The 26408-nt window shown below is 45.4% G+C and overlaps 1 protein-coding gene across 2 annotated transcripts in view; it reads left to right on the top strand.

The window, feature by feature from the left end:
- Window positions 1-26408, top strand: part of MRPL42 (mitochondrial ribosomal protein L42) — a 240256-nt gene that overhangs the window by 200446 nt on the left and 13402 nt on the right. For both annotated transcript variants that reach the window (XM_086919285.1, XM_086919286.1), the window contains exon 5: window positions 15701-15864. In XM_086919285.1, coding sequence (XP_086775411.1) covers window positions 15701-15864 — 164 coding nt within the window. The remainder of the gene's footprint in view (window positions 1-15700; window positions 15865-26408) is intronic.

Below are 26408 nucleotides of genomic sequence, written 5' to 3'. Positions count from 1 at the left end.
TTTTATTGGGAACTTATGCAAGTAGGTCTAGGCCTGTGGATATTTGGGAACCCTTTGTAGGTTGGCTAGGACAAGTTGGCTCGGCGTTGTGTGGAAATTGAGTTGCTGTAGGGAGGGCGGGGCGATGCGTGGGTTGTGGTTGAGCAAGAGGAGGTGGTAGGCCTTGGGGATGATACCTGTAGGTTGTAGTATAAGTAAGAGATGTGGGACATGATGGTTGTGATTCGGTCATATTGGGCAATTCATTAGGATTCTTAGTAACATGGGGTAGGAACAAAGTGGGCTAGTTGGAGAGTTGAGTTCGTTGAGAGCAGTACGGAAACAGACTAGCTTCTTCTCAGTTCTGGGAAGATGGCAAGTTCCAGCCCTACATATGCCCCATGCTTTTTGTCCGTATATCCTTGAGCCCTGGCATTTTCTGTTCTTTCATTCTAATGCCTATAACCCTTCATTTAAGAATGAATAAAAAACCAAACAAGTACCAGACTGCCAAGAAGGTTCAAATGAGGTTTTATGAACCTTTCCAACTTGGAACTGGAACATGGATTTCTCTGGGAAAGCTTTGCATTGCTTCAGAGCAAAATGAGTTCCCTACCTAGGATACACTACCAACTGAATTCCTTTGTAAGCACTCCAAAACAGTTTGCTGCTTACACAATGAAGAAATTGAATTGCCCAAGATCATTAAATTCTATCAAATTGGTAAGATAGGATCATAGCCTATGTCTTATTCTCTACATCTTAGCTGCTAAATGTTATGAACTCCCTGGCACCTGTTGCCTTCCATTTTCTGTGCACACGTTGAGAACATTGCAACTGGTCACTCCTATTTAACAGCCAAAATTCATTATTAATATTTTTTTAGAACATGAAACACCTATCCCCAATCAAGAGCATTAGAGACCTTCTCCAAGTCTGACACACGAATGGAGAATACTGCAGACAGCACCTCAGACTTTGTCATGACATTGGATGGAATTTGGGCCTCATGTAGAGTGTAGCGATGGATGATGCATAAAGTGTATTGGTAAAGCAGGCTTTACCAGGTCCCTTGCTGGCATCATTTTTCCCAATGCTCAAAAGTAATGTTCTGGTGAATGCAGAATCGTGGCTTGGGCCAGATAAAGGAGAAGGTACACTTCACATCCAAGTTGTGCAGAATCTTCTCTGCCACTGAGACTAAGAAGGATGGATTCGTGCCAGATTGAGAATGACGATTTTGGTACAGACACGGAGGCTAACACTATACATAACCTTTTATTGCCACTCCTGCACAGCAGCACCTTTAAAGAACTTCCAACATATAAACAGTCCAAAACTGGAACTTCAAAAATACATGCTTAGAACCTTCCTCCTCTTTTAAATGCAAAGCTGTGAAGCCACTTCTCCAACTTTTATACTCCATTCTCTTCTTACTCTACTATAAATGTCCTTCTGAAACGAACACAATTTATTTAAACTATTCTTCTTCAAAATACATAAAACGGTAACACAATCTTCTTACTTTAAATCCAATTACTTAACTCATAATGTCCTTTCTCACTACATTATAATCTTTTCCCTTTTTATTGTTTTTTAACACTTCTATTTAAAGGGCGTGTATGGAGGGATAATGTTCGCCTCCGCGTCTTTAATGAAATCCTGATTCTCTTGTCATGTTAATGTGAGAATCATAAGTCATTACAAGACCGGAGGCTACCATTATGCATGTTGAAAGCCCTTCAACACCAGTAAACAACAATTACCACAAATCTTTTATCCCGCATACCATCACAACGCATCTACCATGACTCCGTAATGCCATTCCAATGCATGGCATTACATTTTATATGCTTTTACCACGCTTGCTTTTACAACGAAATTCATGGTAAATGCATGAATGGTAAAAGCATGTTTTTTAAATGTAAGTATAAGGTAAGTATAGGGTTTGGGGTTGGGGTGTAGGGTTATATGTTATGGGGGTTCAGGGGTAATTTTAGGGTTATGTGTATGTTTGCGTTTTGGGGTATTTTTAGGGTGTTTAGGTTTTGGGGTGCTGGGGTAATTTTAAGGGTCAGAGTGGGTTAGGGTTTTTACGGGTGTAGGAGGTAATTTTAGGGTTCAGGGTGCGTTTTGGGGTACTGGAGTATTTTTAAGGGTTAGGGTGGGTTAGGGTTTTGGGGTGTGGGGGGTATTTTTAGGGTTTTTTAGGGGCCAGGGTGGGTTAGGGTTTTGGGGTGTAGGGGTAATTTTAGCATTCAGGGTGCATTTTGGTTTTGGGGTACTGGGGTATTTTTAGGGGTCAGGGTGGGTTAGGGTTTTGGGGTGTAGGGGTATTTCTAGGGTTCAGGGTGCTTTCAAGGTTTTGGGTTATTTTTGGGGTTAAGGGTGTGTTTAGGGGTGCTGGGGTAATATTAGGGATCAAGGTGGGATAATGTTTTGGGGTTCCAGAGTATTCTTGGGGTTCAGGGTGCTTTAAGGTTTTAGGGTGGCGGGTAATTTTGGCGTTTAGGGTGCTTTAAGGTTTTGGGGTGCCGGGGTAAATTGAGGGTTCAGGGTGCGTTTAGGTTTTGGGGTGTAGTGAGAATTTTTAGGGTTCAGGGTGCATTTAGATTTAGGGGTGCAGGGGTAATTTTAGGGGTCTGGGCGCGTTTAAGGTTTTGGGGTGCAGGGGTATCGGGGTTGAGGGTGCATTTAGGTTTTGGGGTGCAGAAGTAATTTGGGGGTTTAGGGTTTGTTTAAGGTTTTGGGGTGCAGGGTATTTATGGAGTTTAGGGTGCATGTATATTTTGGGGAGCAGGGGTAATTTTAGGGGTAAGGGTGGTTTAGGGGTTTGAGGTGTAGGGTGAATTTTTAGGGTTCAGGGTGTTTTAGGGTTGTAGGGTGGTGGGGTATTTTTGGGGTTCAGGGTGGGTTTAGTTATATATATATATATCTATCTAAAGCACGTTTACACAGTTTATGACTTCACCACGCATGCATTTGAGTTGTAAAGGCATGCGTGGTAAAGTCATATGAGGAGTGAAAGTTTGCGGGGTATTGCTATCGCGGAGCAATTGCATTTTCGTTGTGAAAAATGCAGAGTAATGGTATGCGGGATGAAAGTGTGCGGGATAACATCGTATATTCTTCAACACCACTTCAGACATATGTTCAATTGTTCTAAAGTAATGTTTAGCAAATGTACCCACATTTGACCAATCTGCTGCTTTTAAAATAAATGTTCTCCAGACCTCCACAATACCAACAAGGCTTATTCAACATTGCCCCCCTTACTGAATGTGCTTTACATTTTCCCATGTTCACTCCTGCCTGTTCCATAGCAGACCTCACCCATCTTGAGATAGTCACCATACTTACTGCCTTAACTGGTTCAACAAAAAAAATCAGTAGCTAATACTCATCCCTTCTATTCTCCAAAGTTCTACATTCCTATTCCTTCAAACTTTCAAACACACGTAATTTCTTACACTCCTCATATTTTGGATAAAAAGTAGTGAAGTTGACCTAGTTTTAGCTCCTTTCCTTATGTTAAACACCCCATCCGGACTGAAATTCCTATTGTTTACCTCAAGACATTTAACATCTGATACTCTCCTACACGATATCAGACACAAAAGTGTTTTGCTAGCTTTACTGAAAGATTTTGATTATTCAAATATTTATTCATTGGCCAAGAAAGAAATAACCTTAAAACCAAATCTACATCCAACAACACACTTTACCGTGCCCTAGGTGGACTCTTCAATCTCAAACTCTTTAATACTAGTTAAAACATTGCCACCTACTGATTTACCTTCAATTAAAATATGGCCTGCTGAAATTGCTGACCTATAACAATTTATTGTCCTGTAGTTTGATTCTTTGTTGAATTGCTCTTCTAAAAAATTCACAAACTCCACTGCAGGTGCCTCCAACGGATCCACATCCCTTTCCATGCACCAACCAACCCAAAAGTTCAATACATCTTTTATACCGTCTCCTGGTTCCTGGTGCCCATGATTCACCAAGAAACTCTGCAGCCCCTTGAAAAGGCCCTTGAATGCTCTGGGTTTCCTGACGCCTTTCAAACAAGAAGGTTCAATATTCCATTCTGAACCAAAGGATATTCTTCTCCTTCCACGTTGGTTAGCAAGCCTTCTTCTGCTTGGATCAACATTGGAATCTCATATCTCAATTCCAGCACTGCTGGAAACCAAACCTGAGACACTAAAAAAGGTGTCACCAATACTAACTGACTTCCTTCTCTTCTTACCTTCAGAAGAACACTCAGGATCATTGCAAATGACGGAGAAGCATAACCTCTTATCTATGACCAATCTTGCTGAAGCGCGTCTATTGCTTCCTCCCCTGGATCTGGTAACCGGGTGAAATACCTCTTAATTTGAAAAGTCCATCTCGTCGCCAGCAAATCCACTTCCAATGGACCAATAATCTGCTCAGCCGACCATCCAATCAATCAATCAATCAAAGACATTTATAGAGCGCACTACTTACCCGGAGGGTCTCAAGGCGCTTGGGGGGGGGGGCGGGGGGGGGGGTGCTGCTACTGCTCGAACAGCCAGGTCTTGAGCTTCTTCCTGAAGGAGAGGTGGTCTTGGGTCAGGCGCAGGTCGGGAGGGAGGGAGTTCCAGGTCTTGGCGGTCAGGTAGGAGAAGGACCTTACTCCTGTTGTCGTTCTCCGGATGCGGGGGACGGCGGCGAGGGCGTGACTGGCTGATCGGAGGTGGCGTTTGGGAGCGTAGAAGTTGATGCGGTTGTTGAGGTAGCTCGGGCCTTGATCGTGTAGGGCTTTGTGTGCGTGGGTGAGGAGACGGAAGGTGATTCTTTTGTTGACAGGGAGCCAATGCAGGTCTCTCAGATGTCCGGAGATGTGGCTGTGTCGTGGGATGTCAAGGATGAGTCTGGCCGAGGCGTTCTGGATCCGCTGGAGTCTCTTCTGGAGCTTGGCGGTGGTTCCGGCGTAGAGGGCGTTGCCGTAGTCCAGGCGGCTGGTGACGAGGGCCTGGGTGACCGTCTTCCTGGTCTCGGTGGGGATCCACCGGAAGATCTTACGTAGCATGCGCAGGATGTTGAAGCACGACGAGGAGACGGCGTTGACCTATCTGGTCATGGAGAGGGAGGAGTCCAGGATGAAGCCCAGGTTGCGTGCGTGGTCTGTCGGTTTGGGTGCGGTGCCCAGGGCGGGGGGCCACCAGGAGTCGTCCCAGGCGGAGGGCGAGGAGCCCAGGATGAGGACTTCCGTCTTGTCCGAGTTCAGTTTCAGGCGGCTGGTTGTCATCCACTCGGCTACGTCTTTCATCCCTTCGTGAAGGTTGGCTCTGGCGGCGGCGGGGTCGTTGGTCAGGGAGAGGATCAGCTGGGTGTCGTCGGCGTAGGAGATGATGTTGAGGTTGTGTTGGCGTGCGATGGCCACGAGGGGGCTCATGTAGACGTTGAAGAGGGTGGGGCTCAGCGAGGATCCTTGAGGGACGCCGCAGATGATTTCGGTGGCCTCTGACTTGTACGGTGGTAGTCGGACTCTCTGTGTTCTTCCGTCGAGGAAGGAGATGATCCATTCCAGTGCCTTCTCCTGGATTCCGACGTTGCTGAGGCGCTGCACTAGGGTGCGGTGGCAGACAGTGTCGAATGCCGCGGAGAGGTCTAGGAGGATGAGGGCCGCTGTTTCTCCGTTGTCCATCAGGGCTCGGATGTCGTCGGTGGCAGCGATGAGGGCGGTCTCGGTGCTGTGGTTGGCTCGGAAGCCAGACTGTGAGGGGTCGAGGGATCCATTCGTCTCGAGGAAGGCGGCCAGCTGTTTGTTGACGGTCTTCTCGATGACTTTGGCTGGAAACGGGAGGAGCGAGATGGGGCGGTAATTCTTGAGTTCGGTGGGGTCCGCTGTTGGTTTCTTTAGTAGAGCGCTGAGTTCGGCGTGCTTCCAGCTCTCCGGGAAGGTGGCGGTGTCGAAGGAGTTGTTGATGATGTCCCGCAGGTGGGGTGCGATGACAGCGTCGGCCTTGTTGAAGACGTGGTGAGGGCAGGGGTCGGTCGGAGATCCGGAGTGGATGGAGTTCATCGTGCGGACAGTGTCTTCGATGCTGATCGGAGTCCAGGCGCGGAGGGTGGTGGTGGGGGGCGTTGGTGCGGTCGTGGCGTGCGTCGGTTGAGTGCTGAAGCTGTTGTGTATGTCCGCGATCTTGTTGTGGAAGTAGGAGGCGAGGGATTACAGTCCCTGTAATCCCTCACATACTTCGAATTCCAATCTACCACTACATTCTGTACTCCTGGCATATACTCCACAAATAGGGATATCTTTTGCTCCAGGCAGAACATCCACAACTCCTTCGGTTATAACCGAAAGTCCCTTGGATCTGCAACCCCCTAAACGGTTTATATAAACTACTGCTGAAATGTTGCCCGTTTTCACCAAAACTCTGTCCTTGTAACTTCTCCTTGAAATTCCTTAAGCATACAATCCCACTGTCCGCTCCAGACAATTTATATGAAGATCTTTCTCTAATCCTGACCATGCTCCTCCTGTCTCTTGATTTCCTAATCTTGCTCCCCAACCTAATTCACTTGCATCCATCTCCTGTACAAAATCTGGGACATATCCAAAAATTGCTCTTCCATTCAATGCTTCCTAGTTGTGCGTCCACCAACCTAATTCCTCCTTTGCCGCTTGATTCAGCCTTAACTTGTCTCATACCATAAACCCTTTCCCAAGGGCTCTTCCTTCACTCTCTGTAAGGCCCGGTAACGCAAGGGCCCAGGAAAGATAGCTTGGATCTATGATGAATACAAACCTAAAATCCTTGCTAAATTTGTCAAAAGTAATTATACCTTCCGCAAAGCTCTCTGGACTACTTTTTTGATCATCTTCATTTTATTTTCTGGTAACCTTAAGACTTCCCTAATTGTATCTATCTTGAATCCTAAAAACTCCAGAGACAAAGGTTCGGAGACGGTAGCAGAATAGATTTCTCCTTGCTTATCAAGAATCCTAAATTCTCCAACATACTTATTATCTCTTTGAGTTATAAAATCAGTTCCACTGCATCCTGCGACATTAGTAAAATGTCTTCTAAATACACAATCAAACAAAATCCCCTTTCTCTCAAATACGCTGCCACCAATTGCATCACCTTTGTGAAGCACAATGTTACCAAAGATAGACGAAAAGGGAGACATAAAATTTGATACAACTGGTTCTTCCATCTGAATTGTAGATACTTCAGACTTTCTTTATTCATTAGAATAGATAAATAAGCATCTTTCAATTCCAACTTCACCAGCCAGTGCTTTGACTGTAACATGTAACTTAAAAGATGGATCACCTCCATCTTGAAGTGCCTGTGAATTTAAGAGCGATTTACATTTCTTAAGTTTATTACCAGTCTCTATCCTTTTTCCTCGACCAGAAACAAAGTGCTTACAAACCCTTTCATATGATCCTGTACCATGGTAATTGCACCCTTCTATAGCATTTCCTTTATTTCTAAATCTGGAATTTTCATCTGTTCTCTTGCTAAATTTAACCCCTTTGCCTCCTTTTTAGGTTTCGGCTACCGTCCCACTGCGTAAGCAGTGGGTGGGCGGAGCCGAAATCTTTTGTTAGTAGTATGGGGGCCTGAACACGCCCCTCTTCCCCATTGGCTGGCCTCGTAAATGCTGGCCAGCCATTGGAGGAGAGGAGCGTCACTGAGTTCAGGGCCCGCCTTGACGCGATTCGGGGGCGTTTCTGGGTCTTTTTTTAAGCCCCGCCCTCTCCTCTTCCCATTGGCTGGAATTTTACCTTCCAGCCAATGGGAAGGGGAGAGGGCGAAAAACACGCCCACGAATCGCAAATTGACCTTGTTTCCTTGTGTTTCTTTACCTGACCTGTCCAGCATACATGCACAATACGAACGTTACCCGGGAGCAGAAGCGTGGCTGTAACAGGGTCAATTTCAGCAGTAGCAGCATGGTGGCTGTAATACTAATGCGAGTTCTGCAGTGCGCTTTACGGAGGGCAGGCAGGAGCCTGTACACAAAGGGATGAGGGAAGGTTACTTTCCGCCTTAGCCGCCACTCGTTAGTGCTTGTTTTCACTATATTTCCCCCAAACGCAATACCATTACTAACATCTACAAGGTCCTTTATTTTCGAACCGCACCAAGGTGTCGCTCTTTGCCGGTATTTAAAAGCCACGCTCTCCTTAATTTTTGCGTATACCAGTTTTCTAGGGCCGCACTTGATCCAGCCAGCCATTCGTTCAGTCCGACAGACACACTCAGCTTAGTGTGATCGTCGGCAAATTCCCACTGCATCCTCATCGTTTCCCAGATAGCATTTGAAGGCTTCGCAAATGAGCCGTGCGCTCGTGCGCTCTGCAGAGGTGGAGTTCTTCTTCCTTAGGTAAAGCATGCCCATTTTCTTAATGCATGTGTATTTTTTACTTAACCTATTATTGTGCTTTCTGAAACTGCACACACTCTTAGCTTACAGAAACGTTACTTGTGGACTGTAATTGTTGAAATTCGTCGGCTGAGACAAGACACGGTGTGTGTATGGCAGGAAGCAAACATAATCCTAAAATTGTATTTAATAGGTGACATTCCCTGCATGTGAGGTGCGGGTAGAGAGGGTGTCGCACCTTCCCCCTCCAGATCCTAAAGTCTATGGGGAATACTCAGGAACTTATTAGGGCAGAGCCCTGCTGTGGAACAGGACAGCGAATAACAGTTATGCCCGATAGTGATAGAAACCGTGTGTGTGTGTTCATAGGTGAGTGGTGTGTGTGTCCGCATGAATGAGAAGTGAACGTATGGCTGTGTATGCATATGGGATGTTTTTTATGACTATTGGATTTGGGCTGCTTAAATGATGATTGTGTGCTTTTGTGTTTCTAGCAGTATTTGTGATAGTGACTATTTTGTGTATGGTAGCATGTGTGATGACTGGGTGTGTGGCTGCATGCGTTTGTTTGAACGTTTTGCCATTAGTCAACGTGATGTTAATTGTGTATCATTTGCAGATTTTGTTTCCAGCTGCTAGTGAACCTGAGTAGTGCTTGGAGATTAGAACTTGCCCTTGATGTATGTTTTATTTATACAATGTACTTGTAGAATAATAGATCGACTTCCTTGTCTCTATAAGGAGAATTTATTCAAAATCAATAAGGAAAAATACATTTATATTTTAAATGTAAAACGCAAATAAGTAAGCTTCATTCATCAAGGGCAAAGGCATACTGCAGCCCTCCTGACCTCCCACTGCCGCCATCAGCCTCTCCGCCATTCCTCTTCCTCTCTTTCTTGTTGGATCCCTCTTTTTGCAAATCACTCCTTTGCGCTTTACCCTAGGAGGGTGGATGGAATTGGGGGTTTGGGGAGCATGTGACTAAGAGATCAGCAGAGACTGGTGTGTAAGCGGGCAGTGTTTGGTCAGTTTCTTAAAGAGAAAGGGGGCGAGTATGGGCTCTGTGTTCAGAAGGGTCGCGTGAATAAAATTCGGGGCTCGAGTTGTTCAATCATGTGAAATAGGGTCAGGTGAGTGGGGTTAGACGTGCTCTGTGTTTTTATTACTTGGAAGGATGAGTAGGTGAGTGAAGGGACTGTGGAGGAGGGGTTGGATGGGCGAAGGTAGGACCTTGTGTTAGGAGGAGCTGGGGCTGTGGGGATCGGAGGAGGGGGGTGCGTGTTGTGTCTCCTCCTGTCTCGGGGCTTTGCCATTTGATCGCGCCCGAGGCTTTGAAGATCTCAAAGCTGATTGCAGGTGGGGCCCTCAGGACAGAACATGTGTCTGTGCGGGGCTCGGACCCCTCCCCCTGGACTGCTGTTGTGATCAGACTCTCGGATGAAAGCTGTGCGCCCCCGGCCGCCCATGACTGTCCGAGGAGGGGACGCTGGACTTTCAAGTTAACAAAGACTGCGCGGAGGGGCTGGCCAGGTGCCTTCGCCTGTGAACGGCGACAGCCACAGAGCCCAGGTGGGCCGATGCGCTCCCATGCCTTGCCCCCAGGGCATACGAGGTCACACGGGTGACGCACCCCCTGGCTCAGTGGTGTGCGGGCACCAAGCGTGTGTGCGCAGCAGTGCCCCGGGCACAACTGAGCCTAGACGGGTGACTGCGCCCCGGGCACAACTGAGCCTGGACGGGCGACCGTAACCCCCGGCACAACTGAGCCTAGACGGGCGACCGTGCCCCGGGCACAACTGAGCCTATACGGGCGACCGTGCCCCGGGCACAACTGAGCCTAGACGGGTGACTGCACCCCAGGCACAACTGAGCCTAGACGGGCGACTGCGCCCCGGGCACACCGCTGCCAAGACACTGATCCTTTTGGGCGACTGGGCTACAGCGGCACTAGCCTGCGAGAAGAAAAGCAGGGAACCAGGACAGTGGCCAGCCCAGAGTAGCCAGCACTATACCAGCTCTTTCTTTTGAGCAGCTTTGAGTGAGAAACACGAATCATGAACTGTAGCTTCATTCAGACCCCCCTAAAGATGGGCGAGCAGCCCCCCCTTCACCCCTTCTAATGTGTGGTAATGGGAAGGGCGGCATATTGCTCCCCGTAACATCCTAGATATGGAATATTCCCCCCATGCCTCATTGCCCAGTGGCAGGGCTGCACTCTGTACATAAATCATGTGATATAGATAAATATCCTGATGCAGCATTGCTGTGTTTTCTTTATAAGATTTAGCTGGAGTTGTCTAGGTCTGGCTGTTCTTATTTTTTATTTTATGCTGGGCTCAGTTCTCTGGGATGGAAGGACATTTTTTCACGCCATAGGATGGTTTCATGGTACCCGTTCCTCCGATCTCCCTGCCGTTTTCCACCCTCATGTTGGCTGGCATCTTTCCTGCTCCGTGATTGGACTATAATATTTGCCACTTTTACATGTTAGACATGCATGGTCTTCTGCTAGATCAGTAGGCTGGTATCCTTCTAGTAGTGATTGTATTTTCAACCCATGAGCTAGGCTGTCGTCTTCCCACAGTCGATATTGCAGCCCATTTTCTGTGTTACATCTTAAACCCATCGGCCGGGCTGCCGACAGCCCAACAGGCTGCATTGTGGGTTCTTGGTCTCAGTTTGGGTGCAGGACTCAAAGGCTGAACGGGCATCTTACAAACGCCCCCTGTTGCACTTTAAAGATAGACAGGTCGGCTTTTGTCCTTCCATTTACCTGTTAGATATTGACCCAAAGTGTATTAACCAAAAATTGCAGCTCTCTGCGATATGTTAACCGCCCCTGATTTCCCACACCCTGTGTTACACATTATTGGCTGTGCTGTTTCCTACAGCTTGTGTTGCATTTTAGACCCAAATTATTGGCTAGTGTCTTTCCCAAATCCTGTGCTATACATTATTGGCTACGCGCATACCCACAGCCTGTGTTGCATTATAGACCCACAGGTTGGCCAATTTCTATCCTACACCCTGTGTTGCACATTATTGGCTGCACTCTTTCCCACAGCTTGTGTTGCATTTTAGACCCACAGGTTGGTCGATGTCTTTCTCACACCCTGTGTTATACATCATTGGATGTACACATACCCACAGCCTGTGTTGCAGTTTAGACCCACAGGTTGGCCGATATCTTTCCCACACCCTGTGTTATACATTACTGGCTGCGCGCATACCCAGAGTCTGCGTTGCATTTTAGACCCACAGGTTGGCCAATGTCTTTTCCACACCCTGTGTTATACATTATTGGCTGTACTCTTTCCCACACCCTGTGTTATACATTGTTGGCTGCGCGCATACCCACAGCATGTGTTGCATTTAGACCCACTGGTTGGCCAGTGTCTTTCCCACACTCAGTGTTACATATTATTGGCTGTGCTCGTTCCCACAGCTTCTGTTGCATGTTCGACCCAACTTTGTTGGCCGGTGTCTTTCTCACACCCAGTGTTATACATCATTGGATGTACGCATACCCACAGCCTGTGCTGCATTTTAGACCCACTGGTTGACCAGTGTCTTCCCACACCATGTATTACACATCATTGGCTGAGCTCTTTCCCACAGCCTGTGTTGCATTTTAGACCCACCGGTTGACCAGTGTCTTCCCACACCATGTATTACACATCATTGGCTGAGCTCTTTCCCACAGCCTGTGTTACATTTTAGACCCACCGGGTGGCCAATGTTTTTCACACTTCCTGTGTTACACAATATTGGCTGCGCTCTTTCCCACATCTTGTATTGCATGTTAGACCCACCTTGTTGGCCAATGTCTTTCTCACACCCTGTGTTCCACCTTATTGGCTTGTCTCTTTCCAACAGCCTCTGTTGCCTTTTAGACCCACAGGGTGGCCAATGTTTTCACACTTCTTGTGTTACACAGTATTGGCTGCGCTCTTTCACACAGCATGGTTTGCATGTTAGACCCACTGGTTGGCCGGCGTCTTTCAAACACCCTGTCTGTGCTGTTTGAATTAGTTCCCTCCACCTGAGTTACATCTTACACACACATGACTCAGGCTGCTGTCCTTCCTGCACCCCGTGTTGCATGCTAGTCCACGCGTTGGCAGGTTTCCTTCCCACAGTATATTATGTTAGACAAAAACGCTGGCTGCTGTATTTTCCCCACGCCTCATGCTCGACATAGCTATGCTGGTATCAGAATCACACCCTGTGGTACATGCACGGCTCGCATGTTGGACGGTGCATTTCCCACAGCCTCTGTACACATCACTGGCTGCTCTCTTTCCCACAGCCTGTTTTATATGGTAGACTCACGGTATCTTTCGTACTATTCATGGTAAATACTAGATACTCGAGTTAGCTGTTACTTTCCGCGCACCTTTGCGAGAGATTAAGCTAATGGCAATGTAAATGACAATGCCATTTATTTATCTATTTTCAAAACCAACACATACAAATTTTGTCATTTACAATGCCAATAGCTCTAACTTTTCCAAAGGCGAAACCATTGCATTGTAAATGCTTGTTCTGAATTGGTTGTTCTAAAAAGTCTTTTTTGAATCACTGTATCACTTTTAAAATCCATGGGGCCTTTGTTATTTTTTGCCATTCTTTTTTTAAATGGTTTCAATCGTCATTCTACTTTTTTCAGGAAGAACCAAAAGTTAACTCCATACTCCATGAAATCGTGTTCCTGCACTTGACTAAGTTCTCCCTCTGCTTCCTCTTCCTATGTTAAAGTGACCTCACTGAGGAAAGAAACCAGAGGACCCTTGGAATCCTCTTCCTGCTCCTCTGTATAAATAGTTATGCTGGGACCTCGGAAACTCATGGCCAGCATACTGTGCCCTTATGCTGAACCCTTCCATAACCCATCCAAATACGTTTCTCATATAAGTTTGTTCTTTTTCACGTTTCTCATAGTAGTTTGTTCTTTTTCGAATGCAGTGAACAGTGATACGTATTTGCGCAAACTCTTTACCATGCCTTCACCAAACAGCAACCCTTTAGCCTCCTCACTGGGTTCCTTGCCTGCCAGATCTCGAAATTTAGGATTCATTTTGATTAAAACTGATTTTCTACGCTCTGCCAAAAGACCCGAATTGGCGTTATCTAAAAAAACCTTTGCCCTTTGGCTCCATCCTCTCAAAAGTTGATCATCAACCTGTTCTCCGTTAATATAAGCCTCCTCAGCCATGTCCATTATTTTTGCAAATGGACCTAATATGGCTAACAAATAGTCTTGACATTGTTTCAATGACCTATCTAGACACTTTTGTGGGTCCCTTCCCATTTTGAATAGAAAGAAAATCCTATCTGGATCAATGTTTTCTCCGCCCCTACTATGTTTCTCACCTCTCATTCCAGAGGCTTTTGTATCCATTGTCTTATGAATATACCAACATGATCCAATGGCCACCAATCCACACTTCTCGGGTGCCTTAATTCATATGGACTAAACATTTCTTCTCCCAATGTATCTTTAATCACGGTCTTAGATGAGGACGGAAAATCATTTCTCAAATCATCATTTAAATCATTGTCCTGATCCACATCAAAGATGTACTTATTATACATCTTATCACCACCTTGAGTGATCTTTTCATCCATATCCATTGTATATTCCTCATCAGACAAATCTTGTGTCCTGCTACCAACACCTTTGCTTTGTGTGCCGCCACAGGCACCCACTCTTGTCATGGAGTTAAATCCATCCTTGCTTTTATTATTTAAATGTTTTGTTTTCCTTGCCTTTTTGGCTGGTCTATTCTCTTTTCTGCCTTCATCCTCATCAGAAAACAACGAAAAATCTTCCTCAGACCTTATTTCATTTCTTTTCCTATTCATTACAATTTCTACTCCCTCCCTTTATAGAAGTTTTCATCTCACTTTGTATTACCTTCCTCAAGCTCTCCTCACTAACTCCACCTTCAACCAGCTGTTGACAGACCTCATTCTCTTCATAAGTAATTTTAAAATATATTTAAATCTAAACTCCTCTACCTCAAAAACCTTAGATGTGTATCTTCTCAAATCTCACACTCCTTTAACATGCCCCTTCCTGCTCACTCGTCAAAACAATCTTCACCCATTTCTTTTGACCATATATCCCATTACTTTTCATTGTTTTTCCCAATTCAATATGGCCGCAGTTACCTCACAAGATCACAGCGGACACATCAAATCTCTTCTTTTTCCCTGCCGATAGCGTGACAGCGCGCCTCCAACTATCACGCTACCGACACCAATTTCTCTGCTCAAGACTAAGCCGATCAACCCTGCTTGCGCTATCAGCTCTGTAGTCCTACGCGAACCTGCACATCGCAACTCCAGCCCCTTGTTCAAGTACATGCTGCTCGAAAGCGTGCTACCAGGCTGGCTTCTTCATACCAGTAGGCCAAGCGCTCAACAAAATCCACTTTACCTAATAATTCACTATTTCTGCTGCCATTTTAGAAACTTCATATTTTAAAATACTTAATCCCCCCCCCCCCCCAAAATACTTTACTAGACAGACACTTACACAGAATACCCATGCTCCAAGAATCTCACTTTACACAAATACACAGCTTCTGAAAATTAGAAGCTTAGACATAAATCTCCATATATCTTTCTTACCAACAGACACACCCATAAATAATAAATGCTGAATGTACTTATCTGAACAGGTGCTGGCGTGGCAATAAAAGGTTAGGCATAATAGTAGCCTCCGGTCTTGTAATTAACCCCAGTCATCATTTAGATGCCATACCTTAAGAGACAACTGCATTGAGTCTGCCAACTGTCTCTTTATTGCCTTGTAGAGACTGATTTTCCAGTTCATTTGACTTTCTTTAACCCCTTCGATGCTGATGACGAGCTCAGCTCGTCATCACCCACGGGTGTCGTGTGCTGATGACGAGCTGAGCTCGTCATGGTGCCACTAAAATGGCAATTTCCAGCACAGGAGGGGGAAAACACCTAGCAGCCAAGGTGTTAAACCGTATTCAGTCAAGAGGGAACAACTGAAAAGACATGCCGTGAATCTCAACAGTATTCGTTTGTAACCCTTGTAAATAGCATGTTTGAATACAGGTTAGAAGAAGCCAGAAATCAGGTTCTTGTTAACCACGTACTCTTTGGTGGAAATGACATTAGTAGGAAAGAATCATGTTTGTTTAGTCCAAATTCTTTGCCTCTTTCCTACAAGCGGAAAGGGGTTTTGGGCATGTTTATTTACATCAATGAAAAAGTGTAATTATACCAAGCCTGTAGCATGTCCAGCAAAACTGCCACAGGTTTATTATAAAGCAATAAGTAATTTGTGTCTCGTGCTTTGCAGCCTATACCACGACCAGATCCAGTGCACAGCCTAGAAGAAACACATGACCTTGTGCTGAAAGCCAGACTTGATGAAGAGGTGACCAAGAACAAGCAGGGGCCTACCATTGAACAACTCAGCAAGATGTTCTACACAACCAAACATCGCTGGTATCCCGTGGGGCAGTAAGTGCCTTCTATAAAGTTATACTTCGAACAAACATAATTCCTGTGTTTTGAACTCAGAGACAGGGTCTACATTTTTCAGATATATGAGGTTGATAATGAATATGGTACAGATTTGGAATTTAGGGGACTAAGGACTCCGTTTGATCTGTTTCTTTAGTGGGCTCTCGACCCAGCCACTCAAGTAGGGCAGCAGTTTTATCCGGATCCTGGGTGGTATGAATTTTGTGGAGTCCTGCTGATTCTGGAAGTTTCCTTCGCAGTAAGAAAAATGCATGATATTAGGCAAAGTTTGAGGTTCTGCAGGGCATTGGAGGTAAGAAAACCTCATGGGATTTATGCAGACCCACCACTCTGGATCCATTCTGTGTCTTGTTAAAAATAATGTCTGGTTGGTAGGTTTCAATGGGTGGCGGCTGAGCACTGCTCCCAATACGCAGCTTCCCCTATCGCTGATCTCCCCACATGACGCTTTAGGGTGTTTTGCTCCCTTGGCCCACCCACACAAGTTAGATACCTTTGTTGTCATGAGACGTGTAGTAACTTGGTTGGTAGGTAATTTGTGGATCCTCCTTAGATTCTGGAACTTTGCTACCCAGATATGTGATGAAAATGTGTTTTAACCAATGTTTGAGGATTGCTAGGAGTTCTGGACAACCTTGTGAGACCCACGCAAGCCACACCACCCTGGACTCCCCTGGTTGTCTTGTTTTGAGAAATATGCGGGTCTGATAAGTTTTTCTGAGTTGTGGCACAGACCAGCCCCAAAATACATAGCTATCCACATTGAGATTACAGGGTACTTTCCAGTGGAAAACTTTGTGTCCATGTTGCGTTATGTATCCTTTCCTACCATGGGTGAACGCTGGGTGGTTGTCAATTTGTGGATCACAGCAGATTCCATAAATTTCCAGCACAAAAAGAAAATAAATAAGTCATCTTAGCCATTTACGCACTTTTCAGTTTTTCAGCGCATTATGGGAAAGTGAGCGGGATGAATGCAAATTACACCACCATTTTCGTCTCTGGATGTTAAAAAAAAAAAAAAGGGATTGTTACTTCATTTTCTAAGTGAAACTGACACTTACACTGATTGGTCTTGTACCTCCATAAGTGCGAGATTGATAGAACAAATACTAATCACAGTATCAGAATATTGTCAACACAACTGCTGAAGATGAACCATATGCTACAAGGCACCCAACACTTTATGGGCAATTCGGGCACCACACAAGATTTTCATACTGGCAGCCCTGGGCCCAATCCAACACAGCAGTGCACTCCCATCAACATACCTTCACCATCCAGGGGCCCATCACATTCATAAGCTACAGGACCGAATCCCCATTCAAACTACCTCTCACCCAGTCATCAACCAATGTGCATACAAACACACCACACGCAAACCTCTACATTCACAACGGTTGGTGCCTCAACAAGCTTTACAAATTAAAAATAGGTTTTATTACCGATCAGGTATCTGTCTCTGACGTTCTGAGCATTACCGAACGTCTCGCTAGTGAACCTTTACTAACTGCTCCCATAAGAGCCATATGAGGCTCAGGAAGATGGGTCTTTCTTGTGCCTTTATTGCACTTGCTGTGCTAAATCCAATTGCTTCCAGTTTATGGGGGTTGTTGGAGGCTGATTCGCGGAAAACTGTCCTAAGTTCCTTTAAAGTGCAAGTCCCAAACTACTAAGGACATTTGTTTTTGCCACACAGGGGACTCCGTGACTACGTGGCATAAGTCCTGTCCACCGTTTTATGCAGAGCTGCGTTTTTAACACTCTTGTCATACAGCAATCTGAACATCTACCACGTTCCGACAGACAAGTAACATGGCAATCAGGCCACAAACATGAACTATATGTGTATCACCCGGGAATGCATCCTGCCGCAGGAGCAGTCTGAGCTGATAGATGGACTTGCCTAGTTGAAGAGCCACGTCTTCAGCTTCTTGAGGGATTCAAGAATTTTGAGGGCAGTGCAGATGTGTAGGGGCAGGTCATTCCAGGCCTTTAGAGCAAGGTAGGGCATAAAATGGGTTAAAAATGTTAACATTGTTCAGCTTGTTTACATACCTGATAACATGAAAAAGGTGCGAACTCCGCCGATGAAGTAAGGCCAGTATCCACTGGGGTGTAACACTTGACCTGAATTTGAGCAAGTTAAAATTCCAATCACACTTTTTAATAGGAGACATTTAGGGTTGTTCTTCCTTGAATAGAGTTTTAGAAAAAATGTAAACTAGCAAAGTATTCCAATGCTTTCTTGGTGTGCTACAGGGAATAATAAAAAGGTAATGTGTGGAATGTTTGAATTGATTTCATTACTTTGTAAATACTCTGGGCCAAGGCTGATTTGTCCGTGTTCTGTCTAAAGTGGTATAGTGGGTGAAAGACTGGAATGCGTCCTGAGCAATCACCAGTTCCTAAGATTAATTCAAGCATTCCATCCATCACCTTGTTCGTTGAAGTTCATGTCATGCCAAGCAAACCTGACTGTCATCTGTGGTGTTGCATGTTCTCCCACCATAGGATAAAATTTAGAAGATGGAGACCAAATGTTGCGTTTTCAGTACAATTTCTCTTAACAAAAGTCTGAAAACCCATATATTGATGTAAGCAGTTTGGAAAATGCAATATCACAAGGCCTTACAGTTACCATAGCATCCATCTACTCATCGTTGTATCTCTATCTGCCCCTTCCAAGTAGAATCTCAATCATATGTAATTAGTGAAAATCTCTTTAGAAAGTTTGGATTTGAAAAAGTAAAAACAAATGGTGAAATCTTTCAGTCTCCAGCATACCATCGTAGGTAAACTGCATTGGTTGCCCAGTTTATAGAGCCAGGGCCTGTCCTAGGATTTATGGGGCCCAGGCACAATAGGAACATGTGAGGCCCCTCGAATGTGCATAAGATCTAATATCAAATTAATTGGCTTCAAATGACCATTCATTTTCTGGCATTCTTAAAGCATCTATGCAAGGAGCTACTCATCTAGTGTAGATATCTGTAAAAATGACTAACAATACAAATAAAAACCCTGAAAAAAAATAAGTACAATATTTTAAAGCTCCCGTTATATGGAAATACAATACATTAGTCAAATTGGATGACAAAGCTAGGTCTAGATCTCTCTCAAACTGATAGTTACTCCGATGTACTAATTGTTTTCAGGTAAGTGCTTAAGAAAAAAATCCAAGACAGATTGCCCAGAACTCTACAACGGGTATTCAAATGACATGCCAAGCCTCGGGTTATGCCAGTGAAGTCGGACAACAAGGCATGCGATTGTAAGCAGCCATGGAGGAATCAACACAAAGTGTACACGCTGGTTTGGGGGAGTGGCTTGCAAGTGCTGCAGTAAACTGAAAGAACAGATTGCAGAAGAGGAAAAGACAATGTGGATGAAATAGTTGGGTGGGTAATTTATTAACAGGCAGGAGCACCAAAGGACCTCACATGCAAATTGAATGCCTAAACAACGCAATTGCTCTCAAACTCCATTTTTAAGAGATCCAAACAGCTGAAGTAACATAGATATAAAGCAGAGATTACTAAAAACAACAATTTATAGCCAGGAAAAAACTGCCAAAAGCTGTACTGGGAGCCAGTTACTCAACAGACAAATTTTAAACTAAAGCATTAACACGAGGGGTTTATTATAGCAGACTCGGTGCTGTTTCCTCAGTTAGGAAATTAAATCTAGCAACATGGAAAAGGTAGGTTGGAGAAGGTGGGGTTTGACTTTCAAAATCAAGCTATAATCTAGAGATTTGATATTTTCAAAATGTTAAGTTGCATGCCCCTGGTATCTGAGAAGACACTTCCCAAATTGAGCAGGTTTAAGACCCATGTCGCTCAACTCGTATTTAGCCTAGGAAGTAATAACCAAATTGTTCCTGCCCTCGAGTAAATCCGCTGGATCTTGATTAAGGAGATAATTGAACGCAAGACCATTTCAATCATCCACAAGTTATTTCTCTTACGTCACCAGCTACCTAACCAAACACCTCTGATCTTTCAAACCTTCAGTACATGGTTTGCCTCCCTGAAGCTACTAGCCACCTACCCACATAGGCTCATTGACTGGCTGATAACTCCATGTGACTTGATGTACTTTATGGAATGCCCCCCCCCCCCCCCCACTTCCTCAGTCAGACCCATCCTGCAGTCCCTTTCTCCTGTAAACTCCACCTTCGTCTCACCTCCCAAGCAAGGCCAATTTTAACTGTGCTGCTTATACGCAGCAATTTCCCTAGGCCTTCCTGTCACTTACAAAGGTTTGGGATAAATTGTTTTGGGCGGACGCTCACATCATACTGTGTTTGCCCGGGCCGGCTCATTGTCGTTGTGCACGTGACCATGATCAAGCTGACTTTGAGCTTGGCCAGACTCGGTGTGTATCAACTTTCTGAGTTGGGCACCAGCCGCCCAGTCTGGGAGAGTCAATGAATGCATAGTAATAAAAACTCAACTCCACAGCTGAAGCTGGCCATAGGACTGTTGGTCAGTTGTCGATTCTCCGCCTTGCCTATCCAAAACTAGCCCCCTTCCCTCGTCCTCGCAGCGCTTTGCTCTTGCAAGGTGGCCTACTTTCCTTTATCACTTTACAGAACACTTTACACACACACGCAGACATCGGAAGATGTTTTATGGACATTGTGGGAGTTTGAGAGTGAATTGTTTGGTGTTTTACACAACCACTTTCTCTAAATCAGACCCTATTACAGACATAACTAGGCTTGCAGGATACAGTGGCTACCGGGTATGATTAATGTGACATATTGTATTTGAGTTCCAGTACCTTTACCATACCCTGGAGGAAGCCTTGACTACTCGCTGTTGCCAGCTTTGGAGAGACCGTTTTCTAAAATGAATTAGTCTCATCAAAATTAAATGAAATGGTCTTAAGTTCTTCAATGGCACTCATAAGCAATGGTTTCCGCCACAGATGGTGCCAGGCAACTATCTTTTGCCTCCTTCCCAAAGAAAAGGTCTCACAATGTAATTCTGCCTTTTTCCAATTGCATATAATCATTGCGGCATCTGTGAATCGGGTTATTTGTGAACGCAAAAATGTTTGACATCTAGCCCAAAGTCCCTAACAGAGCACCTGAACATAAATGGAGGAAAAACCTAGACGAAGGATAGTAGAAACAATAATTTTTCAACTGCAGATCTACAGAGCAGCCATTGGAAAAGGAAAAACAAAACTCCTTTCACCATGATTATTGTAGGGGGACAGGCTTTTTGCAGATTAACCCCCACTTTCTGCCCCCTGGACTACTAGGTACTGGTGTAATGGCTCTGAAATGCCCTGAGCCCTGCTAAACAGGACCCCTTGCATGTGCCCTGACAATTAAAATGGTGCTTGTTTAATTATTGGCTTGTACCTAGTTGGCATAGCCTAACTTACTTGTAAGTCCCTAGTATATGGTACCAGTAGTACCCACGGCCTGTAAGTCAGTGTCCCACCAGGACTGCAGCACTTGTTGTGCCACCTGAGTGGGACAGGGTAAAACATGGCTCCCAGTCTGCCACTGCAGACTGGAAGGGCAGTATTAAAGTTTCAACTCAGCTTTGCCATTTAAGGTAATAGCAGAGCCCCACCCGCCACCCCCTTTTAATTTAAGTCCTCCCTAAAGTAGGCCTAACGAGCCCTAAGGCAGGGTACTGTATGTTAACCAGTGAAACATACTTTTCCGTGTTCTAGCAGTAAAACCCCTAAATTGTTATTTTGCTGTGGAAAGGCTAGTAGCCCCATTGGCAAGTACAGAGTTACAGGCTCTGACACCTCAGTTCTGCTAACTTCTGAATGGGAATACTAAAGTTTATACTGTAAGGTATCAGAAGAATCAGTGCATTAAATCTGATTTAATGGTTAAATCAAATTTAATGGCACTGGTGGGCAAAGTGCAACTTTAGAATTTGCCACTTTAGTTGCCCGCGGTTTCCAGTGCTAGTTTACTGTTGTATTCTGGATCTGTCCAGCATACAGTGTTATGCCCTCCTAAGGGAGATATGCTAATGATTCCCAGGAAAGATAACCATAGAGACCTGCCACTGGAGGAGGTGTTGCCTTCCATTGCAGGAGGCTACACGGTATTCACCCAAAAGGTGAGCTTCAAAGACAAAGTCATTGTTGATGGGGAACACTTGGAAGAGGGGCTGCTCTATTGTTTAGGTAGACAGGCCAGCACTATCGACAGGGAAGAGGGGAAGCCAGAAGTCAAACTGGCTTTTCAGGGCATCCTTGGTAGCCACACCTGTAGGTTGGGTTGCCCAGCTCCACACACTGAGAGAGGGGTTCTTCAATATTGGAAGTGATAGAATGGTACATCCTGGAATGCCTAGATGCCACACTTTGCAGGAAATAGCTATCAAGTGGGGGGGGGGGGGGGGGGGGGGAGGCAGGGGGCTCCTGGTCGCTCATTGGCTCCCTACCACATCCTGCCCAGAGAGCATTTTCTGAGTATAAGTAGGGCACCCCTGGGAAGGGAAACATACGCAACTTTTACAACGCAGTGCCTTTACAACGTGGTATTTACAACGACAACCATTACAACGCATTGCGCAATTTGCTTTTAAATGGAAAAGATTTTTATGTAAATTTAGTTACCAACACAAAAAAGATCTACGGGGGGAGGATTCTGGAGATACAAAATTTACAAGGTTTTTAAATCAACAATGTTTACTCTACTGCGAACAAGCATTGGCAAATTCAGAAAATATTACGCCAACTTTTCAGCAAAAATGTTGGTGCGTATCAGTGCAGTTATGTGGAGTTACTTTAAATGACCAACACCAGCAGGGAGCTAGTTGGGGGCAAGGGCCACAGAAACAGTTGCCTCTCAAGGGAAAGCAGTCTTCAGTTCTGTTCCAGTCCAGTTCTGTTCCAGTCCAGTTCTGTTCCAGTCCAGTTCTGTTCTAACGTCAGTGGGTTCTTGCTATTGACTTCTATGGAGTGAGTAGTCCTGATGCAGGGCATACAGGATGCTGAAGATGCTAAAGAAGTTTGAATATGGTGTTCCTGAGATTTTTGCTTGGTGAGGCAATTCTGGCCACAGGGGTAGACATCCCTAGAAGTTCTCTCGAGCTTGGCTACCAGTCGTCCAGTACAGCGGTTTCCTATCTTTTTTTGTCTGTAACTTGCCTCCTGGATGACCTAACTGCACTCCATATCTCACGGGTTCAGCAGCTTATTGGGCAACTTTTGAGCATTTGGTCTTGGTCCCTTGGGCCGCACAGCGGCAAGGAGCTGCGATTTCGCAATCAAGGCTACCAACTCACACCGGCAGGCTTCTTCAACTGTTACTGTTTTGCAAACCGTGACCCTTGGAGCCTTTTTGCTTCGGCTGGGCTCAGTAGTCTACTTCTCTACAAGTAGGACACAGCACGCACAATCCCTTCTCACTTTTTGCCACCAGGTTCAGCAGGTACAGTCCACGTCAGTGCAGGCTCTCTTCGCCAGTTCCTCGTTGCAGCAGGGCAGTCCTTCTTTGGTTGTCTTCTCCAGCCCAATGAAATCTGTGTTATAGGTACCAGGGGTGCCCTTTTTATGCCCAGAATATGCACTCCAGGGAGGTCACTAACCAATGGGCTACCAGTTTCTCTCCTGCCTGATGACCACTATCTGTGAAGTGTGACATCTAGTTATCCCAGAAGTCTCTATTCTGCCCACTCTCAAGATAGCAGAACCGCTTTCTCGGTGTGTAGTGCTCCCTAGTACAACCCAGAGGCGTGGCGAACAAAAAACAGGTCGGACCGCTGGTTCCCCCTCTGTCGCGAGTGCCAGCCTGTCTACTTAAACCTTAGAACAGCCCATCAGCCAACTGTTCATCATTTTCCCATCAAAGGTCGCTTCCCTTTGAAGATCCCCTTTTGGGCCAACAAATGTGGGTTCCTGCCAAGTAGCTGTAACTCCACTTCCCCCACGGTGGCTTCTATAGTATCCTTTCCTTGGAGTCGTTGGCATGCCTCCCAAGGAGGGAAGAAAGCTGTCTCAGGCGCAGCCCTCATCTGTGACTGTTAACTGGCACAGCAGACTTTGGGCAACAAACTGTCAACTTTTTAAAAGTTGTATTGAGCTGGGCTTAATGTAACGAGTTGTTGGATACCTTCCAGTGTCAACTTAGTTGTCCTAGTCAGGAGTTAGCAAGGCTGAGGTGTCTGTCTGTAACACTGCTCTTGCCAATGAGGCTACTATCCTTTTCCACAGTAAACAAGCATTTGCAATGCAATTGGTCTCGCCGTTGGGACCTTATATGTATTTAACTATGCAGCACATTAGCCTGGGTGCTGAAACATCTTCTGTTCTTTTACATGGAGGGAAAGTAAGCACCAAACTGTGTGACACGTATGGGAACGCATGGCGAGAAATATTGCCTTTCTGTGGGAAATGGTATAGTCCAAAGCTCTGTTTTTAATATAAAGTCAGGGCCTTCGGTGGTCATCTATACTACTATTATAAAGAGAGAACTTTTGGCAAGGTAATCTCAGGAACCATAGCGCCAATCTACACACCCGATACACACCCGATACATCTTTGAAAATGTTAGGGTGTGTAGATGGACATATAAATTAAAAAAAAAAAAGCAAAAATTAAAAAATTAATTTACAAAACAAAGTAGTCCCCTGAAAGTAGCGCCGGCCAGGACCTAGCACTGGCCGCGACGCGACGTGCGTCATGACGAAGGAGGAGCGGCGGCGTCATGGAGGAGCGGCGGGGCGGTGGTGCAGTGGTGTAGTGAGTAGTGGCGGCGACGACATGACATGAAGAGGCGGCGGTGCAGTGGTGGCGACATGAAGAGGAGGAGCGGCGGGTCAGGTAAGAAAAGTAAATAGGGGGTGGCGGGAGGGAGTCGGGCGATACTCGGGGGCGGGAGGCGGGAGGCTGGAGGCGAGGGGGGGCGGGAGGCTGGAGGCGGGGGCGGCGGGAGGGAGTCGGCGGGGGCGGCGGGAGGGAGTCGGCGGGTGCACCGCTCGACAACATGCTGCCCCAGCCACCTTCTGGCCCCGGCCTAAAAATGCAGCCCCCAGCCCCCTTCTTCCCCAGGCAACACTAGGGCGGGCTGCTAGTATCACTGAAAATAGAAGATTTGAATTTTTTTTATTGTCTACGGATGGTCGTGGAAGACAATTTCTATTGACCGGAATCTAGAGAATGCTAAAGTGATTCTGGTATTTTTCTGACCTCTGCTGTTCGTTTTCTATCAAGAAAGCTAAATAGTGTTAGTTGCCAGAAAAATTAAAAAAAGAATGTCCCTCAGCAGAAAGCAATTCTGGTATTTTACTGGCCCCTACTGGTCGTTTTCTATCAAGACAGTTAAAAAAAGGCAGTTGAAAAAGCAGAAAGCAATTCTGGTACTTTACTGACCTCTACTGGTTGTTTGCTATCAAGACAGTTAAATAGAGGCAGTTTAACAGAAAAAAGTCCCTAAGCGGAAGTAGACCAGTCCTAGGGCTGATATCCAGAACCCACAAAGTACATATAAGTATATACAAGAGGTCTAAAAAGACAGTTTTGAGTTTTTGCTCTTAAAACATGTAAAAGTACATGCTCTACTTTCTAATATACAGCACCCTGCATTAGGGCTTGGTAGACCTACCTTAGGAGTGACTTGAATATATTAAAAAGGGAGGAATGGGCTTTGTCATTACTTTAAATGAAAACGTTGAGGTAGCAGTATAAAATTGCCCTTCCAGTCTGCAGTGCAAGTCATGTTTTACCTTTGTCACTCCTAGGGTGGCCCAACCAGTGCTGCAGCCCCTGGGGTAACATGCTAACATACGGGCCCTGGGTACCATATACTAGGGACTTACAAGTAGGTTACCGTATGGCAAATGGGTATGAGCCAGCCAATCATAACAAATGTAAGGTCAGGGCACTGGCACTGAGCTCTGGTTAGCAGGCCACAGTCACTCTCAAGCGAAAAACCAGTAGCATCAGTCCAAAACCTTGGGGGTGACCATACAAAAAGAGGTATTTCCTTACAGAGATTAATATCTTTAATCACCTGTGGTTTAGCATAAGAGTGTGTGTTTATCATGTATTCTACAAAATGGAGTGACCATCGTACAGTAAGTGTTTTCGTAGATGTGCATTAAAGTGTTTCATGAATTAGACAAGTGGTTTTAATGTCGTGAAGTATGCTGGTGATGAGCTCCAGGCAGATTGAGAATGATTGTTTGCTCATGGAGGCAGAGTTGAATTTAGGAAATTTAAGTGGCAGTGAGCCTTTACTTCTCAGATTTCTATCTTCTCCAGCAGTGGTCATTAGTTCAGAGGTGTGGTAGAAAGAGGTGATGGAGTGAGTGGTGAGGTAGGGCGAAGGCTGAGAATGAGGCAGAATTAAGGTAAATGTAGAGAAGAGGTTACGTCAGCCATGCACACTGTTAAACAAAAAGAATGTGGGACCAGATATGCAAACATTTTTACGGTTGCAAACTGTGATTTGTAGTGTTGCAGACTGGAAGCTTTTTCAAATATTTACAAACCTTATTGTAGGGGTCAGTTATTACAGAGTTCTAAAACTG

Source organism: Lissotriton vulgaris, chromosome 1_1 (genome assembly GCF_964263255.1).
Source record: "Lissotriton vulgaris chromosome 1_1, aLisVul1.2, whole genome shotgun sequence".
Classification (NCBI taxonomy): domain Eukaryota; kingdom Metazoa; phylum Chordata; class Amphibia; order Caudata; family Salamandridae; genus Lissotriton; species Lissotriton vulgaris.
The sequence above is the reverse complement of the archived record's forward strand: the minus strand, read 5'-3'. Positions and strand labels throughout refer to the sequence as shown.